General features: G+C 35.9%; 2 protein-coding genes across 3 annotated transcripts in view; one reads left to right on the top strand and one right to left on the bottom strand.

Annotated features, from left to right (window-relative positions):
• Positions 1 to 1568, bottom strand: part of LOC140164672 (PRKCA-binding protein-like) — a 36850-nt gene extending 35282 nt beyond the window's left edge. Inside the window, exon 1 of the mRNA XM_072188021.1 lies at positions 1431 to 1568. Coding sequence (XP_072044122.1) covers positions 1431 to 1459 — 29 coding nt within the window. The 5' untranslated portion in view covers positions 1460 to 1568. The remainder of the gene's footprint in view (positions 1 to 1430) is intronic.
• A 2681-nt stretch (positions 1569 to 4249) lies between these two features.
• Positions 4250 to 24482, top strand: LOC140164673 (SPRY domain-containing SOCS box protein 3-like). 2 transcript variants are annotated; one of them, XM_072188023.1, is made up of 6 exons: positions 4250 to 4366; positions 5819 to 5931; positions 13400 to 13537; positions 14445 to 14624; positions 22807 to 22986; positions 24079 to 24482. In XM_072188023.1, the coding sequence occupies exons 2-6, from the start codon at positions 5928 to 5930 to the stop codon at positions 24294 to 24296; spliced, it is 720 nt and encodes a 239-aa protein (XP_072044124.1). In that variant the 5' UTR covers positions 4250 to 4366; positions 5819 to 5927; the 3' UTR covers positions 24297 to 24482. The 2 variants fall into 2 exon arrangements, with proteins under 2 accessions (XP_072044124.1, XP_072044123.1); XM_072188022.1 differs by lacking the exons at positions 4250 to 4366; positions 5819 to 5931 and adding an exon at positions 7503 to 7641.
• Positions 24483 to 26930: the final 2448 nt, after the last annotated feature.

The raw sequence follows: 26930 nt of genomic DNA on the forward strand, positions 1-26930 counted from the left end.
TTGATGTTAATAGTAAACGTTCTTTGAACATCTTTTGCAAGTGCATAACTTCAAAATTAAAACATTCTCAGTACCTGCAGAATATTTAAAAAGACAAGAAATGTCAATCAAGTAGGCCTACCCCCCCTCCATCGTCACTTTTAACCCGTTTTGTCCAAAAAGCAAATGTAATGAATGGCTATTTGAAATTAAATATTAATATAAATTAAACTTTGAATGTTATAACAATTTAAAATACTGGACAGTGGTATAAATAAAGCAAACTAGAAACTTAAATATCTTAAATCTAATTTTTTATGTAATTTTATTAAAATTGAAGGCCAAAACTTGAGTTTAAATGACAAAAAATTGGTTAAAAATAACAATGAAATTGAAAAACTTCTTTGTAATTTAAACACCAATAAACAATGTTTTCAATATTTTGAAACTCTTCTTTATTCATATCAAAAGGTTTCAAACTTCTACCAAAATCGGAACTTTTATTAAATTGGAAATAAAAGTAAGCCTATTCATGAAAAAACGCACGTACAGCGAAAAAACATGGCGGCGTCCATGCACGCGCTTGTTGATGTCCTTCCTCAGTTCTTCGCGTGCATTTTAAATAGATAAAGACGCGCCAAAAACGCATGGAATTGCTCCTTAAAGGGTACATGCCACCAAATAGCTTTCCATAGACTTTACGTGCAAAACAGGGGTCACGTTTTAGGCTATAAGTCTAGTTACGTCTTACTTTGAAATATATATTTGATATCATTTTAATCAGAACAAAATTCTGCATAACATATCTGAAAATGACACCATATTTTAGGTCTACTTTTTGAGAAAAATAGCGCTATATAAAAAGACCCGATTTTCCCGTGTTTACGTCTGACTGCTAACCGCGTTTTGACCTCGTGTGTTCATGCGCTCATCATCGTAAACATCACTCAAATTTTCGCGTTTTCTGTTCAAATTAGTAGAGATCACATTCACAAGTTCTAGCAAAACACGATTTGCAACACTAAAATTGTTAATATTGTGCGAATTTGCACATTTTTATGCAAAGTTGGGACTATAGTCGTGATAAACTTTTACGGAAACCGCTTCACACGCTGGATTTAGTGGTATGAACCCTTAATATTGGAACGGAACTGGAACTGTACGGCTCCTCCATTTTTGGGTGACCTATTTCATTTGTGACCGACATGTGAGTGTGACCCTGTCCAGATTAGCAAATCCCTGAATGGGCCTTAAATAGTCAGTATTATGGTGTGTGCTTCATGGCATACATAAATAATATAAGTTGATTTATGTGATATTGTTTTGATTAACATTGAAACAATTTTCAATGTACAAATGAAATAAAAATGGTTAAGCTTACTAACTAGTAAAATCAACATAAAATATGCAAATGCTGCTCTCATTCACTTTGGAATGTAATAAATACTTACATCCGATCTTCTTCCAACTCAAAGTCCATTTTATCGTTGACTTTTTTGTCCCAGTGAATCAGAAGAGATAAATATTGGTCAAAGTACAAACAGCTGCTGATGTTCAATTTTTACCTACATCGACGCCATGTTTGCCAGACGACCTGATGATGCATGGTCATAGCGCCCTCATTTGATTTTAGTGTAACCGACGTAAACCAAAACTTCTCCAGGCCTGACTTGATGATGAGGTTGGATGGTTCCTTCCTCTGCCACCACTTTGAGAAATTTGCACCAAAAATTGTCAAAAAATGCTTCATTTTCAAAAAAAAAATCATAAAAAAGCCTGATTTTCGCACAAATTTCAAATATTTTTGGTGAAAGTTGGTCAAAATTCAAAATAATTTTAAAAAACGGCTCCTAGATATTTTTTTTTTTATCTCAAGTGGTTTTTAAAAATTAATAATAAAAATTTTTTGGCCCAACAATTGTTTTGTTACGATTAACAAAAAAAAGTTTTTTGGGATTTTTGGCCAAAAATGAGCATTTTGGCCCACAGATGAATTTACCAAGTCTTTGCCATTTTAAATATCAGTATACTTTTATATACTTTAGACCAACAATAGCAGTTAGGGGTGGTACAATAATTAGGCCTATGTGTACCCCCGGGGTGGTGAATTATGGGGAGGGGGGGGATTTTTTCACTGGCAGGCCAAAAGGGGGTCGGGTGGGCAAGCATTTTTGGCAGGTCGAAATTTTGGCAGGTCGAAAGGGGGGGGGCAAGCGATTTTTGGCACAGATATTTTGGGCACCATTTCTATATTACGCCCTAAAAAGTGTAGGAAAACGTTAGGAACACGTTCAAATATGCAAAATTCCTGCTCGCTGCGCTCGCATTATATGATAAGACAATTTAAGGTTTTAAATTCAGGTTCCCAAAAATCTTACTGTGTAAAGGGGGGGGCAAAGATTTTTTGGCACATGAAAAGGGGGGGGGGCAAAGGTGCACATGAAAAGGGGGGGCAAAGATTTTTGGCACGGCCAGAGGGGGGGGCAAGTGATTTTGGCAGCCACCCCTTATGAGGCCCGAAAGTTTCCATAAGACTAATTCCAGGGTTAAAGACCAACCTTAAAAGTTCTTCAAGCTTAAGAACCATTCTCCCTGTGGAGAGGCAAAACAGATTTAGCCAATAAAAGTGGTTCTTTGGTTTAACTTAAGGAACCTTAATAAAGAACCCTTCAAGGGTCGGGTTCTTTGTAGAATAGAAAAAAGGCTAGCCAAGAAAATGATTTTGTATAATAAGGGACCGTTCACAAACACTTGTAAGGGGGGCCTGATGCAAAACAATTTCATCACGAAAATTTTTCGGGCCCCCCCTTTACAGACCTCAAAAATTTCAGGGCCCCCCTTTTTGACATGAAAATTATGGGTCAGCCCCATAGAAAAGCATATAAACTTAATTTTCCAGGAAAATTTGTGGTCATTTTTTTCAGGCCCCCCCTTAGGAGGGTCAAACATTTTCAGGGCCCCCTTTTTGCATCAGGCCCCCCTTACAAGTGTTTGTGAACGGTCCCTAAAACGGTTTACACTGCTCCCCGCACTGCTCTTCGGTTAGTTTGAACATTTTTCTTATGAACGTTTGGACGGTATTTATTGTGGGACATTAGAGCACATCAGACATATCGAATTGCATTCTGAATACGAAGAATGTCCTTCTGATATCAAATAATTTTGATTTTTGAAATTCGCAATGTAATACACATTTTATGGCAAATCATTAAAAATTGATATTTTTGATATTTAACAGTACTTGAAGTAAACTTTATAAATCTGATTATTTATACTTAAAGTGTATGTAGGTGGGATGAAAAGCCGACGATCAATTGAAAATTTTGACCTTTTGTATTGAAGATATGGATTTTTTTCCTCAAAACACCAAAAAAAAAATAGGTCTTTTGGGGAAAAAATCCATATCTTCAATATAAAAGGTCAAAATTTTCAATTGATCGTCGGCTTTTCCTCCCAGCTACATACACTTTTTTAAAAGAATATATCATTAGATTTATAAAATTTATTTCGAGGACTGTTATATGAAAAATTTGAAAAATATCAAATTTTAATAAATTTGTCATTTGTATTATATCGTGAATTTCAAAAATGAAAATTATTTGATATCAGAAAGACATGCTTCGTATTTAGAATGCAATTCGATACGTCTAAGCAGAGAAGATGAGAATAGATCTTCTCTGGTCTGAGGTGCTCTCAGTCTCATGTCCCACAAAAAATACTGTCGAAACGCCATAAACGTTCATGATCCTAGTCTGGCCAATTTTTAACCCGTTTTTCCCCTACAGTGACAATTAATTCAAAACAGAATCAAATTTATAGAAAATTAGAAATTTCAAGTGTCTTTTGTGAATTTCCTGGTAAATGGTGAATTCGGTGAATTTCAGACTTTTTTTTATAGAGTGTCACACAGTCATGCGACCTCTATCAACGCTGAAAGTTTGTTGACATCATACGTGCGATCATGGATCACGTGATATTATTATTGAAATCTCTTTTATAAAATCTACTCCCCGCAAATTTTTATTGTTCTTTCAAATCTGTAAACATTAGCACGATTTTAAAACAAAAAGTAATTTTTGAAAATATTTTTCAAATAGTTTTTGATATTGAATTCTTACTTTGGTATCTCTGCGACATCTTTTAAAGCACAAAAAATCGCTTTGAAACGAGCTTTTGCCCCGGGCTTTTGCGGGGAGTAACACTAATTAAAATAAGAGCCAATTTTCGACTCGCGCAACCCCGTCATTCAAATTGATGTAAACAACAACCACTGTGGATCAGCTGATGGAGAGCTGCGTCATCGAGTCAACTCTATCTATGGCTGCAACAATTTTAGCTCAAATTTTCACTTTTTAGTTCTTGGTTATCATCGAGTCAATAAATACAGGTAAGAGCAGTGCTTTTTTGATGGGAACATTGACATGTTTTAGTGGGAAATATAGGTTTTTAGCTCACGATGTGTGGAACGTGACTCGTGCGAGCTTATAGGTACGGCGTATAAAATTATAGGACTGGCAAGCGAGTCTATGCGAGCTGGTGTACTGTACATGATGGTGTATGTGTGCAGCCAAGCAGTGACCAGATGAGCAGTGACCGTGTACATAGCCAAGGTTTATCATGTTTTAATGTTCCAGAGCTTTCTTCTCCATACACTTGTATACCATAGTTCCATATGTACTGTAGGCATACAAGATTCACATACATGTATATATTTGTGTTAATTTAGTAATAAACTTGGATGAAATAAAAACTAAATTTGAGAAATCCTTGGTGTTCAATAATTTAAATTGAAATATTTAAAAAAAATTATAGGCCTATTTTATTAAAATTTAAAAAAAAAATCAAAAAATCTTCAAAATTAAATTTATGCCAAGTATTTTCTAATCAACTCTGCAGGCTGCTTAGTTTGTTTACAATCTTGAAAGATTTAAATTTTAATCAATTATTGAAAATCTATAGCATTCATTGTCAAAATTTCTATAAATGCTGAAGGCTTTATATTGAAAATCTATACATTAATAGCCTGTTCTCAAAATTTGAAGGCTCTTTCAGTATGTCAATGGAAAAGCAGTGGCCTTCAAAAATAACATCTAAAAACTCCCAATTTGTTTTCTGTATTACTATTATTTAGGTAGCCCTAAATGACTCGAGGCCAAAAACACCTTATTTATAGCCAAATATCTTCAGAATGCACAAGGTGACATCATTTAAAAGTAGAACAATGAGGTGGAGCGGAGTTGTTTTTCGCTAAAAATAATGATGTTGCCCATGTTATACATTGTATGAGATGACATGCATTCCATGCGAAGAATTCTGGGTTTTTAATAGTGGTGACAACGTAAGGTCAATTAAACTGTAACAAACTACAAGACAGTGTAAGCAATCAAAATTTGACCTTGAAGAAAGTTGAAGGTCACAAAAATATTTTCTGGACTCCCCACAAAATATGTGAATAGTGAATCGTTACCCAGCATTTGATTTTGCAGTGCAGCTACTGCAGCTGAAACAACCTGGTTGTCGGTGAAGAGGATTTCAAATGCATGGCTTGGAAAAAATGTTTATTTCCCGGCAATAGAGATAAATTTCCCTCCAACTAAGCTGGATTTCCCAACTTTTCTTATGTATTTCTTTCTTTATTCAGTAAAGCTAAATTACCCTTCAAATGGCCAAATTTCCCGGCAAGGAGATTGCCAAATTGCCAATTTTTTCCAGGCCTAGAAATAAATGTGCAGTAATTTTCAAGGTGCTCAGTATAAACATGCTTAGTGCATAATACAATGTATACGTCCATTTTAAATGTGCCTGTATTTTTTTGAATAAAATTTTGATATCTTTATAGAACTCTGCAGAGTCCACTCGACCAAGTTTTCCTCACAAAAACACACACAATTTGCATGTGAACTTGATCTACGCATAGAGGAATTCTGTGATTTACTTCGTATTAGAGGATGGGTAAGTGGAATAGTTGTTTCTTTGTATTATGTAGAGAAATTTTAAGACTTATTCTTACATGTGAAATTTTTGTGGCTCATTGGAGCATCACTTCTTACCGGTACTGGGGTTTGAGTAGTGTTGGATGATGTACAGCTACTTGGGTCACGTGATGTGGGCAATGAACCAAGGCCATTTGACCCACGTAACTTCTTGTAGGCTGTTGGTAGAGGGTGGTGCCCATGGTCTTTGTTGAGATCTGGTTTGGAGGCTGCTCCTGCGCATATTTTGGGGGTGGCTTTGTGGGTGCGTTCCCCCGGGCTAAAAGCAAGGGGCTGCAAAAAAAGAAGTGTATAGTGGCGGAAGATGAAGGGGCAGCAAGTAGAGTTATTAAAGAAAAAAGGCGGGACAGAATAGGCGGCAAGAAGAATTATTAATGAAAAAGGGTGGCAAAGTATGGAGAACATGCTTAGACCTTTTTTTGTTGTTAGCAGGGCTACAGCTCGAGGCGGTGTGGATAATGGGGGTTAGTGATTATTTGTTTGGTTATCAAAAACTTCCTTCACCCAATGGAATTTGGGGAGCTGCACAGATAGTTGGAATTAGATATAAACATCAAAGGGTTGTTTTTAATTGGTCAACAACACTCACTTTTTGAACCAAATATTTCAGAAAACCATTCTCTGTTGTCTGTAGCAGTGTAGAAACACCCCGGGAGAAACACCAGTGTAGATTTCTGGCATATTGAAGCTAAACTGGTAAAAGGTTAATTAGGTCAAAAACCCACATACAGGTGTAAACATGGGGGGTGGTAATTGTATGGAACGTCCCCCTTTGTCAAAATATTGGGGTGATTTACCCTCCCCCGATCTATGTGTGGAGAAACACTAGAGAATCTAAAACATTTAGAAACACAAGTGAATCATCAGTTAGTCAGCATTAGGGGCTGTGCATGAGCATGGGGGGGGGGACAAAGATTTTTGGCAGGCTGAGAGAGGAGGCAAGCAATTTTTGGCAGACCGATGGGAGGGAAGCAATTTTTGGCAGACATTTGAAAATTTTAATTTCATATATGGTCTGAATATGAAGCCAGTCTGTATTTTTGTTTTCTAAAGGTTGTGTTGATATGAGGAAATTGAAAAACTTTTATACAAGATAAAGATAGACATTTAAATATCAAATGCAAGGATCACACTGTATATTAAAATAGATAAAGTTGTAAGTGAAACTCGGACCCGAGCTTCACATGACGTTGTTACAGAACCTCCCCCCCCCCAAAAAAAAATTGCTATGATTAAAAATGGCCTGGCAAAATGGCTTGAATATCTGACCAAAGAATATTGGACTGAGCTGACATTGTGTTTTTATTTGACGAAAGGTCCTTGACCCACTATCAAATAATTCTTGGCACGTTCATCATGTTTACCTGCTCATGCTTACCATTATGTTTATCACAGGATGTTTACCAAGCACATGAAATCTGTATGCAAATAGTAGAGTAGAGGGCAGTAGGTGGGTGTTGTCCCTTCTCAACCAATCAGAGTACAGTATTAACCAGTCAGGGATAATATTATCATCATACCACTAGTACATGTATACACAGTAGATTGAGGCAGCTGATTTCCAGTGTATTGCAACTGATAGGCCTATTTTGGGAACTGATATGTTAGATTTGTATTTCTTATATTGAATGGAGGCTTGATTTTTGTGGTATGGAGTCCAGTAGGAATGGTAAGTTGTTCTTATAGTTTTCTAAAATTATTGAGATCCTCAGTCTGATCAATGTTATGTGAGATTCAATGTTAAATTTGATATTGGTGTATATTTGAGACACTATTATCAATCATGTTACATGTAGTACTTTTAACTTTAGTACTTAGCCAGGCTATACCCTAAGACATTATGTTTGTTTGTTTATTGGTTTGTTCATTTGTTTGTTTGTTTGCTTCCTTCATATTTTCATTTGTTCATTCATTCATTCATTCATTCATTCAACATTTATATTCATCCATTCATACACATTCAATTCATTCGCTGTTGTTGTTTATTCATTCTTTTTTCAATTGAATTTATTTGTTTGTGTTCATTTTATGCCATTTAATATGATATAAAATTATTTATAGGCCTATTTCGGTCTTGTCCTGCCTGCATCGATCGTTTCTGGAGTTGGTCCATTCTTTTTTACTTTTTCAACTTTCAAGTATAACAATTAACATACAATTTATTCAATTCGTGTTGATAAAAAGTTAATATTATAGCACTCAGTGTCATGAATCACTTTAAGTTTTCATTTTATTCACCAAATCCTTTGTAAAAAACACATTCCTGCATGTGGTACATTTTTCATGGCCAACATTTTTTCTATTTTATGAATAATTTCCTGAAGCATATTTGTCCTATTTCCTAGATCCACTGAGCTGTGGTTTTCAGGGTACCTTATTTGGTGATCTAGGTCAAATAAAATGTCCAGCAGTGCTTCACTGGAGGAAGTGCAAGTTAAAGGGGAAGATTGCAATCAGCCCTCGAATTAACCCACGGCACCCATGGCATTTTGCCGTAGGTGCCCATCCCCACTGCCGTAATGCCCTCAAAATATGCCATTTACCCAAGGCAGTCACTTGCCGTGCCCTCTAATGAAGTTGCCGTCGGTGCCCCAGCCCTGCCCCTTCATTATAAAATCATTGATCTATGTTTGTGTGTGTCAGTTTTCTTCATTTTTGAGACAGTGCCGTGGTGCCCTTTTTCAACAGTTGCCATGATGCCCTCTTGAAATATTACAAACTGCTGTGCTGCCTTGCCTTTTCAGTGAAAATTCAAGGCAATTATAAACTTGCCCTAAAATTCGAGGGCTGAGCTGAGAGAGCTAGGACCAGGGGTACTTAAGTTGAGACCATTTCAAGATTATTTGGACTTCATTCATTTTTAGTTTGAGTCAGGGAAAGAAAAATTTTTAAACAAGAGTACTCAAAAAGGACAAAGTTCCGCTGATGGCCTATAGTGGTATATATTGATAAACAAAATAAATCTACTCTTCTTGACTCATTGCAGGGAATTTCAACTTCAATCATTTTGAAGTCATATGCAGGGGTCAGTCTTCACACATCCCTGTTGGGTATATCAGATGATATGTATTTCAAAGCCTATTATATTTTGACTCATTTTCATTAACATTCAACATATTGTCACTGTTAAAACGGGAAACTTGGTATAAAACCTACATAATAATTTACTTTTACTAAACTTTGGATAGTTTTAAACCAGCAATTTAACATTTTTAATAACAGTCAATATAAATACCCAGTAACACTATGGACCCCAATGGTCTCATCCCAATGGCATAGTTCAATAACCTCAATTAAACAATCATAGTGCAAAATTTAACCTCAAGTTGCAGAGTATGAGGTTTGTACCCAAATTTTCAAAGGTCATTTAATGAATGTGCAAAATGTATTGGGGTTAAAGAACTGTGCCCTGATAGATGAGCATGTTGTGGATCCTAGTGTAACAGAATACCTGAATAAGAATCCAGGTGTTGATGTAGGGCAAGTACTGGGGCAAGTACGTGAAAGTAAGTATTCTGAGCAAACACAGTAAGGTCTAATCATCATACATTTAGGAATCTCTGCAAGGCAAAGTTACAAAGTTTAATTGGGCAAAAATGTTTGTTGTCTTTTACTGTTATTACTTTGGGTCAATTCCCAAGATATGAGTCAATAAACTGAGAACTTAGCCATTGTTATGTAAAATAGCAGGACCAATGAGATGCCTTGTTACAAGTACATGCTAAAACAGAGGGTAATTGTCTCTGCTACGTACATCTCCTAGCCTCCATGTACTTTCATCTTTTCATGACTATAAACTGCAAGCAACAATTTGATAAACATAGTGTACAAGAGACAGCATTTTACCTCTAAAACCAGTATCTTTCTCACACATATAATTCACGCTTCAAGCAAGTTTTACAAAATATAGAGATATGCTTAGAACTGGTACTGGGTATTTTGATTAGTCTGAGTCAATGGTTCCTATGAAACAAGCAAAAAGAAAGAAAAAATGCATTGGATTTTTGAAATCTTTGCAGGCTTTAAGGGGTACTACACCCCTGCCCAATTTGTGCCCATTTTGCATTTTTCTCAAAAATTATAGCGCATTGGGGACAAGTAAGATATGTATATTATAGGGCAAGGACTACAACTACTGCACTGGAAATTTTATTTCAGCACAGACGACATTTGTGGAGTTACAGTCAAAAATGAGGAAAACCCATATTTGATCAATAAATCAATAACTACTTGCTTTGAGTTGCTGAATTTTCAGTACAGTAGTTGTAGTCCTTGCCCCTATAATATACATATCTTACTTGTCACCAATGTGCTATAATTTTTGAGAAAATGCAAAAATAGGCACAAAATTGGACAGGGGTGTAGTACCCCCTTAATTGAGACATATTTTGTTTTCTTAAGGGGTGGGGTATGAACGTTTGGACAGTATTTATTGTGGGACATTCGCAATGTAATTTACACATTTTATGGCAAATGATTAAAAATTTATATTTTTGATATTTAACAGTACTTGAAGTAAACTTTATAAATCTGATGATTTATACATAAAGTGTATATATGTAGGTGGGATGAAAAGCCGATGATCAATTGAACATTTTGACCTTTTCAGTATTGAAGATATGGATTTTTTTCCCAAAACACCAAAAAAAAATAGGTCTGGGGGGAAATCCATATCTTCAATATAAAAGGTCAAAATTTTCAATTGATCATCGGCTTTTCCTCCCAGCTACATACACTTTAAGAATATATCATTAGATTATAAAATTTACTTCGAGGATTGTTATATATAAAAAATTGGAAAAATATCAAATTTGTATAATTAGTCATAAAATTTGTATTATATTGTAATTTTCAAAAAATGAAAATTATTTGATATCAGAAAGACATACATGCTTCGTATTCAGAATGCAATTCGATAGGTCTGAGGTGCTCTCATGTCCCATAAAAAATACTGCAGAAACGCTCTAAATGCTCATTTCAGATCCCTTAATGAAAATAATGTGAAATTTGAAAAAATTAAAATGTGGTAATGTAAAGGGGGACCTTTTTACTCCTAATGTAGACATGCTGGTTCGAAAAGTTTTTATGCTCTCATACTGTGAGTGCCGATAATCTAATATTATTTGTCCAAAAATGACTACAGATTTCAAAATCAGGGCTTATTTAAATTTGTGGGACATAAATCTGAGGAAACTCTGTGTGCTTTCTTTATTCATAGGCTCAGGAAGATTTGCAACATGGGGGGGGCTGAAACTTGAAAAAAAATTGGTTGGTCATCCTGGGGGGTGCCCGAGGGTTTTTTTCCCCTTGGAGTCAGACAATTTTGCAAAATATAGGTCACAAACACCCATTTTCCCTCTATTTTACTTCACCTGGGATTATTGGGGGGGACTAAAAGGTATTTCAGCCCCAGCACCAAAATTATTAAGGGGGCTGAGTCCCCCAAGCCTCGCGGTTCCTAAGCCTATGTTATTAATACCCACTTTTAAGATACATTGCATGGGTACCAACATGCAACATGCATAATTATGACAAATTATGTGCCATTCAGGCTCAGCCAGTTTGTTTCTTTGCTCTGTAATATATATATTATTTGTTTATTAACATTTTGGTTTTTGATGGGGACATTATGTGTTTTCAAATGAAACCATGCTTAAAAAACAAGAAATAGAGAAGTGTATAAGCTTACATTGCAATACCTTTTATATAGGAGGTCATGTGTGGTGAAAGTGATCCCTATGACTCATTGACATGGTTTACTTCAGTTCAAATCTGGCGAACTTGACCTGGCACAGATTGTATTGTGAAATGAATTGTTTATTGTCCCAGGCTACAAGATAAACATTTCAGATAACAGCAAGAATTTTTGTTGTTCTGCAGGAACTATCACTAGATAGGATCACAACATGTTCATCTATCAGGGCACAGTTCTTTAACCCCAATACATTTGCACATTCATTGAATGACCTTTGAAAATTTGGGTACAAAAATTCATACTCTGCAACTTGAGGTCATATTTTGCACTATGATTGTTTAATTGAGGTTATTGAACTATGCCATTGGGATGAGGCCATTGTGGTCCATAGTGTATATAAGGCCATGTTGATCAGACCAAAAAGGGAAGGAAAGTGAATGGGAAAAAGTATTTAATTTGGGTTGTTTTGTCCCAACTGCAGAAGTTTTACCTGATACAACAATCTGGTCCATGGGGGCTAAAGACAAGGCTGCAAATTTGAAATTGGGATATTAATGTAAAAATATGGAGTAAATTGCATAAAAAATACATATCACTAAACTTCGGAACTTTATAATCAAGTATGCTAGACCTTTGTTGTTTTCAGTATATGATAGCCTAAAGTTTGTAGGTCTATATTAATTTATTAATTATTCATGTACCAGTAGTAACTCAATTTTCCTTTGGCCCCCATGGAGCAGATCGTGTCACATACTGAAGAAAGAAAGTTTAAGTTCAAGGAATGGGAATATGGTAGAGAAGAAGTTTTACAAGGAAGATAGAATGAAAGAATTTTTATGTTTTCATGTTTATATAATTATGTTATATCATAAATTTGGATACAGGTCAACATAATTAGACTGGTTTCTCTTAGCTAATTTACATGGTATCATTTTTAGTATTTTTTTGCTATCTACTGCTGATAGCAATAACAAAATAACACAATTAACTAATTTGATGCATTGCCATTTCAATCTCTCTGAACAAACGTTAAACATGAAGACAAACAAATTGCAGAAGCAAATGAGGAGAAAATACATGGCCTTTGGTGTAGCATCATAGGGTGGGGTGGGGTGGGGGGGGGTGAGGGCATGTGCCCTCTTAATCAATTTGATGATTTAGTAAATCCCATAGGAAAATTGCAGAAAAAGTGCTTGTCTGCCCCAAACAGGCTTGGTAATGCTCTTGACCTGAGAGTTGAAGCGACTCAGTTGTTTATAACTTGCATGCACTTTCTGCCAGTTGAAGGTCAGACAGGCAGTTCAGAGAAAACATATGGAGTCCAATGACTTTTCCCAGAAAATTGCTGACTATATCACCCTGTAGCACCATAAATTATGGTAGCACTCACCGCTTAAGCCAGCTCACAAATAGCTCGGTGTGTTTGATATGTAACACATTTTTAAAGTTTAGCCAAATCTTCATAAAAAAGTCAGATCCTGCACATTTTTCATGGACAATCTATTACCCGCCTAAATGAGGAATAAATATGAATCAGGGTCTATATGGTTGGGGTTTAAGCCTTTTCTAATGTATTACTTTAAGTCACATGGCACTTTCTCACTTTTCGAAACACTAATTTTTCTTCCAAGGGTACATAAGAGATTTGTTTACTGGTGTGCACTCTAGAGAAAAGAAGTAGCTGTAGGATAAACAACTAACAATTTCTTTGTTTAACTTTTGTTCTTTTCAGCCACAGCCCTGGCTGTGCAATCCTTGTGCATTCCAGGTTTTGATGAATACAGTCCTGATAACTGGTGCTGGGATAGTGACCACAAGTCATGTGACGTCAAACTTTCATCCAATCACCTTGCAGCATATTTCCACATAGGTAAAGTGATTAATGTCAAACTTTCAGCCAATCACTTGGTAGCATATTGCAATATATAGGTAAAGTGATTTAATGTCAAACTTCCAGCCACTCACTTGGGAGCTTATTTCACCATAGGTACAATGATAAACAAACTTTCAGCCAATCACATTACAGCTTATTTCCACATAGATTAAGTGATTATAATATCAAACTTTCAGCCAATCACCTGGGAGCTTATTTCAACATCTAAAGTGATTAATGCCAAACTGTCCGAGTCAGCCAATCAACTGGCAGCTTATTTTCACACAGATAAAGTGATTATAATATCAAACATGCAGCCAATCACATGGCAGCTAATATTTAAACATAATGAAAACTTTCAGCCAATCACCTGGCAGCTTACTTCAACACATACATGTAGGATAAGTGATATTATTATGTTAAACTTCCAATCACCTGTCAGTTTATTTCCACATAGGCAACATGATTAATGTCAAACTTTCAGCCAATTTGTTTCAAAATGAAGCTAAATTTGCGCACACAATACAAGAAAAATCACATGTTAATTTTGCTCCTAAACAATAAAAACTAGGAACTTTTGTGTGGTTTTCAGAGAAAAGTTGGATACCAGTTTTCTACTTTTGAACTGAATCAATGAACTTGATAACTATAATTAATTTGTATCTGAACTTGCATGCTTGATACAAATAATCATTTGGACAATCAAGAGGTTTTTGGTGGAATTGCATAATTATAGTCCACCCATATTCCCACCCTCTAACCCTACCCCTGCCCCTAACTGATTTGGGTCCAGGTATTTTTTAGGTCCGGGCAAATTTTAGCCAATCCTTACTTTAAAATCAAACAAGCAAATAATAATGAACCAAGATCAGCTTTCATAAGTTTTAAAGTATTTTTTTTACAGATCCAATTTTTGAGAGCCATGGTACAGCTGGTGTAAGAGGGACCAAAGGATTCAACGAGGGCGAGTACTACTGGGAGGTCATATTTACTGAACCAGTATGCGGGACATCTGTCATGGTCGGCGTGGGAACCAAGAGGGCGCTGTTGCATATGGATAACTATCAGTTTATCGATATGTTAGGTAATGCTATGAATCATTGCAAAGAAAATTGCAAAGCAAGAAATATTTTGAATTTTCACTTATTATTTATTCTGGTACCCTTTGCAGCACATTACCTACCTTGTATATCATATATCAATTATACAGGGCAGGTTGGCAACATTCTTTAGGGCTAAGCAATAATTATGAGCCCTGGGGAAATGTTAAAATTGGGGAGGGGGGATTTTTGGCAAGCTGAAAGGGAGCAAGCAATATTTAGCAAGCCATAGGGGGAGGGAACTAATTTTACCAATTTTGGCACACATTCATGGGGCACCTTTTAAATTTAATGCTCTAAAAAGAGAGGGAGCAAGCAATTTGTGGTTGGCTGATGGAAAGGGGGAACAATTTCTGGCAGACCAAGAGGGGCGAAGCAATTTTTGGAACACAGGTTTGGAAATTTTACTCTCAGTGGCTGATAATTATTGCAGTTTCCCTTACCAAGAATGTCTAATGTATACTCTATGAATTTTCCATATTCATGGTCCATGGTTGCAGGAATTTAACCCCATGAGAACTACCTGCCGATTGGTGAAAAAGTAGTTTTCATATTCAATTGGACCAATCAGCAACATTGTTAGAATAATTTCACCACGCAAAAATTATTTGCAAAGCTCCATTCTGATTGGCGATTAAAGTGAAGATATCATGTAATTGACCAATCAGAGGCAGTGTTAGATCGACAGGTAGTGCTCAGGGGGCCATCTTAATTTATAGTTTGTCTCAAAGCCCCCGTGCACATTAGTAAAATTGCCCGCTTTTTGCACGTTACACTCCTGCTGGTTGAGTAAATTTCATTTTTTCCGCTTTTTTTTCTTCAAATCCGCCACACAAAAATATCACATCTGACATTGTCAGACATCAAAACAGTATAGCATAAATTGTAAATCTCAATAAACTTCTTTATCTTGACTGCAGTGAAATCTCCTTGGCAGATAAAAAGGTGGTCTATTCTTGTTTAAAAGCTTGTCCCACAGATTTAAAAAAAACGTTAAAAAAAAGGAAGGAAAAAAAACGCATTCCGCATTAGGTTTGCAACTTGTAGGGCTTTGAGACAAACTATTAAATTAAGATGGCCTTATCATGGTACAGTCTGCCTGTGACTGGCTGTATTTGAAATTTAAGTTGGTGATTACAAAAGTTGTAATAATACAGTGAGAGGTCTATATCAATTCAGCTGGGCCTAATGGCAGAACAGAGGATAACTTGCATTATTCACTGAAGTAATGAAAACATGAAGTCGAATATTCAATTTACTTAATTGTACTCAAGGCCAAGTTACTTACCAATAATTTATATGTAATTAATGTTATCCATGGTCCTCTTAATTAACTTGAAGCTTATCTTTAATTAATCCATCATTTTACCTTCTTTAAACTACTGATTTTTAATTGATAATTCACCATTTCTATTAATATATCCTTTCTTCAACTTGGGTCTGGTCATACACTAAGTGCTATGAATGCAAAAATATGTATCAAGTATCTATAACAGTTTGCCATGTAATAATGTGCAATTTGCAGCAATGCCCTCAATTTTTTGTGAATTTCTACTTTTTGTATGACTGTAATACCAAACCCAATGATGTACAACCCTGTAAAAGACAAAGCCTGACAGTAAAATGAGAGGTTTTATAATGAACCCAGGATTTTAGGTTTATTCGCCAACCACTGGAACCCAGCTGATATCCAAACAGAATCATTAACATATTAATTAACTATTTGTGCATTAATTACTATGCTGCTACATGTTGTACATAATTATTTCATATACGTTCATGCGTGAAGCTACAGTATATTAAGAAGATCAATCTCAATTGATGCACTGAATACACACGGTAGACGATATATCATCAGCCTGCTACGCTAATTGCCTAAGTCATTTTTTGTAATTTTGAGAACAAAGTACAAAATATGGTTCAAGCATGCATTTAAACATATTTATTCCCCAATCTTTGCACAAGAACAAATGATAATGATACAAAATGAAAGGGAATAATCCAAAATAATTAGGGTGATTACATAACTGATGCATGCTTGAACCACATTTTGTTCTTTGTTCTCAAAATTACAAAAAATGACTTATTAGCAATAAGCGTAGCAGGCTGACGATATGCTGCTGGAATGAAATGGTATTTTTCTCTGTTTTACCTCATTTGTTTGACCCAAAATTTTGAGAACAAAATAAGAATCTATTTTTAATGCAAATCGCACATTAATGCTGTAATACATTACAACAGTGAAAACTATTTTTTTAAGATAAAAAATAATGATCATTCTTAATATATTTATTCTCATTCATATTCATTGGATCACAGTTCGGTTTCCAGAACTTGTTTCTGTTTTGTTTCAACTGGACATCGACATCAGACATTAATGTTATTATGATAAAGTCTGAAGTTCATGATAATGCTGTACCTTAATATCCATATTATAAAACATCTAGATCAAGAACAGAAAGATAGGCACAGCAAGAAAGGAATGAAAAAAGAAAGAAAGAAAGAAAGAAGGAAAAAAAGAAAGAAAATCCGAGCACCTACCTTTAATAGGCTATTACACATGCATGCTATTTTCCTTAAACTCTTTTTTGTCATTTTTAAATTGCAAAGCATACTATGTTGTGAAATATAATTATACACAGAGCCATGAATTTAAAGATTGAAATGAACAGTATTAATTCCAAGAAAAACTCAGTTTTGTTGAACAGTATTTGAACTGTGTAATATATAGGTGTGTCCAGAAACTGGCTACCTGGGGGGTGTGTGTTCTGGAAGTGGGGGAGGCTGATTGAGTGGCTGAAATAAGCCCCAAATAGGCTGATTTTGAATGATTTTTCATAAAACCTGGGTGAACTAAAGCCCCCAAACCACCGCTAGACACTATAACATTTGGCTAGTGAGGTGCGTGATTCTTTATTTCTTGATTCAAATTTTTCCTTATTTCAAATGTTAAAACATACAACTTTTTACTTAAATCACTGCACCAAGATAAACACCTATACATTGTATGCTTTGTCCGAATGAAAATGACAAAAGAATCTACAAACTGATTTTGAATGATTTTTCATAAAACCTGGGTGAACTAAAGCCCCCAAACCACCGCTAGACACTATAACATTTGGCTAGTGAGGTGCGTGATTCTTTATTTCTTGATTCAAATTTTTTCCTTATTTCAAATGTTAAAACATACAACTTTTTACTTAAATCACTGCACCAAGATAAACACCTATACATTGTATGCTTTGTCCGAATGAAAATGACAAAAGAATCTACAAACTGCTTCACTGTAAATTCTTGCTTTAATTCATCAGATTCTACTATCGTTGCCCAACCGCTACAACTAGTCGATCGAGACCAGACCTAGCTAGGGGCGGGCGGCATTGATGTATTTTTGGTGGTGGTATGTTGTGCGCTCGGCTCTAATATACCCCACTGTTTTGGGTAAACTGTTGTTTATTCACATTTATTTTTTATGTAGCTGTTATTATTTTTTTTTCAATGTTTTTTTTCTTTTTCTTATTTCTAATAGTCACATCAACTGGAATATGATGGTATATCATACTATATGTTTCAATGCCAAATTATTACAATAAATTAGTTTTATTTTTGTCCATTTTTGAGTAAATTCTGGTGATTTCTTATCCTTTTATGAGCTCCTGGTAGTTTCCAATGAAGTTGAACATACAAATTAAAATTTACATTATGTATTGAATGTAGCACATTTATTCAGTTCCGCTGAAAACAATTAAACCACAAAATGTATGATTTAAAAGGGCATTTTGTGATCCACAGCCTCTGCATCCCCCCACTTTCTCAAAAAAAGTTGAGAATTTTATACCACTGTAAACATCTAGCTACATAATGTTTATGTACAAAAAAATTCTTGCAGATTAATTTGTTCAGCAAAAATATCATCAAATTTGAATTACGTTCTGGTACACCATCTCAACGAAATTACAATAGTGACCTATGGAGCAGTGTCAATCATACATGTATTAGCTTATAATTTACAAATGCAAAATCAGAATCAACTGAAATTTTGGGAATAAACTTTTTGGTTGACTGATATCTACTGAAAAATGTCATAATAAAAATTCCTTTAAAAGGAATAGGGTGGGCAAATGAAAAATTGTCAAGAGAAATGAAAGAATGAGTAAGTCAAGTTCACAATAAATAAAAATTCCTTTAAAAGGAATAGAGGCGAGCAAATGAATTGTCAAGATAAAGGTGTAGTTCCATATTGATAAGTCCAAGTAAAATAAAAAACATGTTTCACGTCCAGGTTTTTGAAAAAAAGGAGTAGGAGGGCCTTTTTATTTTGTATCGCAGAATCGATGTAAATACCCATATTTAGAGCTATTTTAGCGTGCACAATAATGCCTGCAAAAAGGAGGAGGCCTCTTTTTATTTGTTGTTTTGCCCCTCTAATGATCTCGAAACCTTCCAAATTGTTTCTTGTATATTGAGAAGGCTATAGAAAGCATCTCAACTCCCTAGACATAATTTTTAAAAAGTTATAACTGAATTGCAAAATATAAAAATATAACTGAAGAAACCTCCAAAAAGGAGGGAGGGGGCGTGAAACATGTTTATTTTTGTATTTGGCCTAATGCAGTATTACTTCGATTATCACTTGTCATCATTAGCAGAGGAGTGAAATTTTGATTGAATGAATTAAACTAAGGGACGCACCATTTGATACTGAGAGGGGGGGTAGGAAGTTGGGGTTGGGGAAAGTTTTTTATTTTTTATAGTTGGTGGGGAAAGTTTTTTTTGCTCATGAAGTGGGTGAATTTTTTTAATTAAATTAAAAAACTTCCTACCCCACCCTGAGAATCTAATGGTGCATCCCTAAGAAGGTTTGTGTTTGAAGTTATATAAATAACGAACTAAGAGCAATCGAATTAGGACAACAAAATAAAAAAATAAAAACCCACGCCATAGGACTGTACGGTAAAACATGTACCAACAGGCTACTTTTTAGTCCCCCACCTTTGTAGGACTACACAACAAAATAGCCCTCCACCATAGGACTTTGCGGTAAAATATTTAGAGGAGTATGCCAATTAAGGCCAAGTAAAAAAAAAAAATGTATATGTCCGGACTTTTTCAAAAATTGGTGAGGGAGGTCCTTATTATTTGTTATCGTGTTATTGTTTTACCATTCATTTCTGTGTAAAATTGCAATGGCAAATGTTTGTCAACACATCATAAAATCGGGGAGGCCCCTAATATTTTTGTTCTTTCCCCAAAGCCCTACCCCTAGCTTGAAGAAAGTGTTTGCAATGTGTTTATAAATGATAACCAAGAACTTCTAAACATGTCATTTCATCACAACAATTTTATAAACAAAGTAAGGAAGCATTGAAAAACTTCCTACCCCACCCTGAGAATCTAATGGTGCATCCCTAAGAAGGTTTGTGTTTGAAGTTATATAAATAACGAACTAAGAGCAATCAATTAGGACAACAAAATAAAAAATAAAAACCCACGCCATAGGACTGTACGGTAAAACATGTACCAACAGGCTACTTTTTAGTCACTCACCTTTGTAGGACTACACAACAAAATAGCCCTCCACCATAGGACTTTGCGGTAAAATATTTAGAGGAGTATGCCAATTAAGGCCAAGTAAAAAAAATGTATATGTCCGGACTTTTTCAAAAATTGGTGAGGGAGGTCCTTATTATTTGTTATCGTGTTATTGTTTTACCATTCATTTCTGTGTAAAATTGCAATGGCAAATGTTTGTCAACACATCATAAAATCGGGGAGGCCCCTAATATTTTTGTTCTTTCCCCAAAGCCCTACCCCTAGCTTGAAGAAAGTGTTTGCAATGTGTTTATAAATGATAACCAAGAACTTCTAAACATGTCATTTCATCACAACAATTTTATAAACAAAGTAAGGAAGCAAATAGGAAAAATAACTAAATTATTTGAAAATCTCCAAAAAATCGGAGAGGCGGGGACGATATACACGTTATTTATTTACTTGGCCTAAACAATGAATCACCACTCATGACTCGAGGTCAAAACCATTATGTAAATAAGATAATGTTTGCATGCGATGTCAAACAAGGAAATGTTGACATAAATTAATTGACTGTTTGGTTTCACGATGCTATTAATTTAGCCCAAAGATTAGGAAAACTAGCAAAACTGGTGAACTGGTACTGTTCAAATAAAAACATCTGCAAATCTTGCTGCAATTTCCAAATAGTATTTCTTTTACTTAAATAATTATTTTTGTTATTTCTTTTAATACAAACACATTACTGCCTATGACGACTTTATCGTATTACTTACATATCAAAATCAAGTAATAATTACAAAACCCGCCGTAAACTATCACCTCTGTGGGTGTTTGGGATATAACCGGCACAAATATTTTCTCAACACTGCGGCATGTGAAAAAGTAGGTCAATAGTCAGAGAATACAGGGTGGGTGCGGCACGCCGCACCCACCAAAAAAGGATGCTAGGATCACAAAATACCCCTTTAAGTAGCACAATGTTATTTTGTGAATGACAATTGATCTGATTTTGACAATTCCTGGGGCAAATATTTTAGCATTTTGTGTACTGGATTCAAATTCAACACCTTTATTATATTTTGTAAGCTAGCAAAAACTACTAAACAAATAATGGACTTGTTTGTACTCATTTTATAAATGCATAGTATACTGTAAAAGTCAATATGTTCGCGAGAACATATTTTCGTGATTTTGAAGATTTTGTCAATTGCGCGAGAATTAAATTTCGCGGTTTTGATATTGATACAATAGAAACCTAATGCAAAAGGTTATTTTCGCGAGTTTTTTTTTTACTGTAGTATATTCTGCAATGTGTGAATTTTTAAAGAAATTGGGAACTTCAATATCCGTAGTGCGGAGATGGTTCCAAAGGGCATTAATTTATACTGCATGATTAAATGTTTCTATTTAGTTAGCAAATTCACATACATTTTTTTACATACTTTTTTACTAATAAATAACACAAATCATAATAGTTTTGTATCATTTTGGTGAAGGATAAATTTCTTTATTTTCATATATTAATTTTCATTTTCATATCTATATCTATGGTGATGATTTCATCTAATAAATCATGTCGCAGGGTGGGAAAAACCTCGCATGTAATTTTATAGGTCAAATGCAACCCATCAGTATCATAAACAGGGCAGTACACAGGGGGTGCGTCGCGACCCCCCACCCCCCACATTTGCCAACATGTACAAAAAGTCCCAAAATTTCAGAATTTGCGAGGGTAGCGAGCAAAAAAGTCAGGTTTTTTTACGGGGTTTTCGTCAAAAAATGTCCACATTTTGGAAAGAAAGTCCACTTTTCACAAAATTGCCCCCCCCCCCTTGGGAAAAAAGTCCACTTTTTCAAAATCAGGACCCCCAAACAAAATCCTGTGTACAGGCCTGATCATAAACCTCACATGTGCAATTTTGATCACATTCCTTTATGCATGCCAACTTGAAGAAAATGCCCTAACACACTTCTGATACTTGCCTGATATTTTGTACGTAAACCCTCCTAATTTCAACAGATTTTGGCATCTCCTCCAAAATGACAAAATCATTACATAATGAAGTTTATGTAAGTGGGCCCACTTGTTACATATGAGGTTTTGCATTTGACATTTGGAATTACATAATTAGTTTGTTCTCACCCAGCATTTTTAAATGTTTGGGGAATTTTATTTAGTTATGGTTGAATGGTGGCGGGGCAAAAAGGTTAGCATTTTTTACCAGAAATTGAACATTTTGCCCAAAATTGTGCCAATTTACATGACTTGTGAATAATTAAAGCCAAATCAAAGTTGTGAATTTCCCCTGCCAGTGGTGATGTCGCCTCTGCCCAAAGTATCAGCATTACGGCAGGTGGCAAGGGGGCAAGAAGAAATCCAAACTAAAGGACATTAAAGACTTATTTAAGTACAATGAACTTTGGTGGCATGGACCAATGAATACACAGTGGCAGCACCAGGATTTTTTTCTTTCCATGGGGGAGAAAAGTGAAATTTGGGGTGGGGCACAAATCTGAAAATTTGGCATTTTTTGCCCAAAAATAGTGGTATTTTCTGTTCTGCTTTTGATTCTGATCACAGCATCTACTCAACAAGGAACCATTCTTCTCCCTTATATCTTATGAAAACAGGCAAGGATGAACAGAGTTGGGGGTTGTCATACAAAGGAACCATATGGCACAATGGACGAAGGGAGAGATACTGTGAACCATTCTACGATACCAATACCAAGATAGGCATGCTACTCAATTTGTATACAGGGACGTTGACGTTCTTCAAGAATGGAGTCAATCTGGGTGTAGCATTCCGTGGTAGGCTATGTACAAATTTTATATGTAAGATAGCCAATAAGAACCAAAGAGTATTGGCGAAATGTGTGTGTGTGACGCTCATGGAGGAGAAAACAGTACCTCCAAATTTCAAGTATATTGTTATTGTGTATTGCATGACGTAACACTTGCTGTCAAAAACGCACGCTAAGCCCCCATATATGAAAGTTGTAAGCATCCGCATGAAAGAAAACACGGATTTAGGGTGGTTTTAAAAAGCAAAACAAGGATCCGCGCGGATCCGCGATTAGGGTCTCAAAACACTCATTTTACTCAAAGAAGGTTTTTTAAGGATGATTCTTGCTTAGCTTAGTTTTCTAAAATTACCCAATTAACGGGCATTAGTGGTGACATATTTATCAAGCTATTCGGCACAAAAGAGTGGTTTCTGAGCAATTTTACTAATCAGAGCCGACTTCAACAGCGCCAATTTTAAGCTTACTTTTATATTGTCTATCCTTGTTTAGGGTAAATTTCAAACCAATTCCTCGCTTAGGGTGTTTTTATTTGAGTAAAATCCTTGTTTAGGGTTAGTTTGACAAATTTTCGACATCCTAGCATAGGGTCATTTTTGAAAGTCAATTCATGCGGATGCTTACAACTTTTATACATGAGTGGTCCCCCCGGGCGCTAAGCACGTTGTCTGTACTACTTAACTCTTGATGGACATATTTCAAACTCAAAGCAATTATAAATGTGACCAGCTCTCTCAAAATGAGCATAAAATTTTGTCATGTTTAATGGACTGTATCTTCTATAATAGTGTCCTGGCGACATCATGCTCATATTGTGGGAGCAGGTCACAGAAAATTCTTGTTTTAATGCCTCAAAACTGTAAAAATGGTGTAGTTATTCACAAAACCATATCCTTAGACTTGGGTCCATGGTTAAAACAAAAATAACCCTAAAAGAGTAACATTTTGCCATGTTTTAAAAATTACCTCTAGAAACGAGGTAGGGTTTTTTAACTTGAGCCAGTCAAAAAATAATCAATTTTTATTTTTTTTAAATTAGTGGTTATTTGACACATTGACCTAAGTTGTGTAACTTTTTGTCTTCACCTTTTCCCTTCAGATTTGCACAAAGTTGGGGAGGAGCTCTACCCGATGTCTTCATCCACAGCTGCCGAAACGGAAGTCGAACTTGGGATTCGGAGTTCGCGAAAGCTGAAGCTGCAAGACAAATGTCTGTCCACAATTCTGAGAAATGTCTCCCGACAAGACGATGGTGCAATAGATGTTCTTCCTTTACCTAAAAAGATGAAAACAGAATTGAAAGAGATGAGGAGCTGACAGGTCTGGGGTTCGAATCTTGTTGTGAATGTTATGGATATGTATACTCTGTCTATTCTGAAATAGGAAATATCAGTTGAATGTTAGGAGATATGTGAGATATTTTCTCAAAATATCAAGTTCTATCTTAAGAAGCACTGAACCAATACTAGGCTTGTTTGTACTCATTTGAATGCATTTTCATGCTGATTCAAATATGTGACCGTACAGCACGAATGAGCCGTAAATGTCCTCAATTGTATTCTGAGTTACAGTGTAAAATGGGCATGAAGGTCGTATTCATAGGTACCTCAATTTGGTGCTACGTGTACCTCATTTAATGAGATACACGTAGCACCAAATTGAAATACCTATGAATATGACCTTCATGCCCATTTTACACTGTAACTCAGAATACAATTGAGGACATTTACGGCTCATTCGTGCTGTACGGTCACATATGGTCATTAATGTGTATGATTCTGAAATTTTTGAATTAAAAAAAAAAATGAACTTTTCGTCTGCTGTTGAAACCAGCATGGAGAGAGTTGAAGTTATGTAGGGCTAGATTTATATCTGGTCTGAATTCTAAATTCCAAAAATGAACTTTTCCATCATCCACCCAAAACAAATAGTGAAAATTGTACCATTTGGGGATCTAGAAATACTAGTACCATGACACAGCACCACTGCTGCTCATGGGTTTCCAACATACATGACGTACCAAGACACATGTGTGTCAGAAGTGGGCAAGTGCAATAGCTGCCCTGTGAACATTTGGCAATTTGCTCACAGTATATTGTACTCCTCATCTACACTGGCAGCTAGTCAGCTACAGAAGGCAGCTATTGCGCTTGTCCGCGTCTGGCATTGAGCAGTCGAAATGTTAGTGTACCATTATTACCATGTAATATCTTAATTTTAAATGTTATATATTTATCCAAAATCTGTGTGCGGATATTGTGTGTGATTTTGAATGTATAGCAACTATTATTTTACAAGCACATTAATGTGGTGCGGCATTATGCCGGTATGTATTATTAGCAAAAAATTAACCGCGCCTCTTTGCCAAAAGTAATGACCAAGTGATGTTATATAAATCATAAACCAAAGAGATTATATGCAAAGAGTACCAGGTGCGGATCCAGGGGGTGGCGGAGGGGGCGCGCGCCCCCGTAAAAATAGCAAAAGTAGGAAAGATGGGTAGCGCCCCGTCAAAACGGGAAAGGAGAGAAAAGAAAAGGAGAAAAGAGAAGAGAAAAGCAAGAAAAAGAGAAGAGAAAGGTTACATTGCGCGAAATTGAGTAGGCCCGTGCCTAAAAACTGCACAGTCGGGTCGATCGAAGGCCTAATAGGCGTAGGTTATAGGCCTTCGCTTGTGATTATTTTAGGCATTGCCAGAGTCAATGCTGACTTCAATCCATGCATGGTTTAGTAGGCCTAATTGTGTTTCTCAAGTCTTACAATGTGTCTCAGCATGGTCAGTGGACCAGTGTAACATTTAAAATTTTGCAAATTGTGTTCGGGCCCTTTTTTGTTTAAAGCAATGATATAAATAGTGTAAAAATGGTGCACCAAATAGCTTCAAGTGGGCCATCATTTTGCAAAATTTCCCCCCTCAGACGCCCCACGTATATGCGGATAGGCCTATGCGTAAACAACTGCCCGTTTTCGCTTTTGTTTTGGACACTCGTACACTTTAATAGGCCTATATTGTTTGAAGTAATGACTTAATGATTAGGCCTACAGTGAATAATGGTCCACGAATGGCTTCGATTGGGCCTTCATTTTCACACATTTCCGAACTTTATCTAACTAAATTTTACACAATCATAGTGTCAAAATCGTCCACCAAATGGCTTCATTTTGCAAAATTTTCCAACTTCTAGGGGAACATCCCCCACAGACACCCCTGCGTATGTATAAATAAGTTGCCTGTTTCTTTATACTTTGGACCCGGAACTTTATGTTTAAAGCAATTGAATTTATACAATATACTTGTCCACAAATTTTAAATGAGCAGTCATGGTCATTTCACAAATTTTCTGCTCTTCCAAACTCAAATTTTACACAATAATTGTGTCAAAATGGTCCACCAAATGCCTTCAATTAGGTCTTCATTCTGCAAAAGTTGCTCACTTCTGAGGGGAGCACATCCCCCTCAGACACCCCCCCTCTGCGTCGCTTAAGCTGACGCTGATGACTTCGCTTTCCATGGCCATGGTTTGTCGCCCCCGTATTTTTTTGTTCTCTGGATCCGCGGCTGAGTACCGACTCAAAATTGCCCTGTGCATAATGCTATGGTATCTGCCATATTGGTTTGTCGTTCATGGAGGATAAATAGTATGTATACTAGTGTTTTTCGGGAAAGCCCAAAATGGAACGATAATTTGTATCTTTAGCGTTTAGGTTTGCACACTCGGTGCTTGTCACATGCTTTTGGCTCAACACATTACACACAGAATGTAAACAACAGTGTGCTTTGAATCAAAGAGCATAGTCCCGGCGCATAGTAAAATTACAGACCCTAAAAACCACTTTTTCTAGGGTCTGTGGTGAAATTATTGAGATGTACGCTATTTGCTCTCCATAAACGACACATTAAAACATTGCAGAGTCAGTACTCTTTGGTTCTACCTCGTTGTATAAACCAAA

The sequence above is a fragment of the Amphiura filiformis genome, chromosome 11 (assembly GCF_039555335.1).
Source record: "Amphiura filiformis chromosome 11, Afil_fr2py, whole genome shotgun sequence".
Classification (NCBI taxonomy): domain Eukaryota; kingdom Metazoa; phylum Echinodermata; class Ophiuroidea; order Amphilepidida; family Amphiuridae; genus Amphiura; species Amphiura filiformis.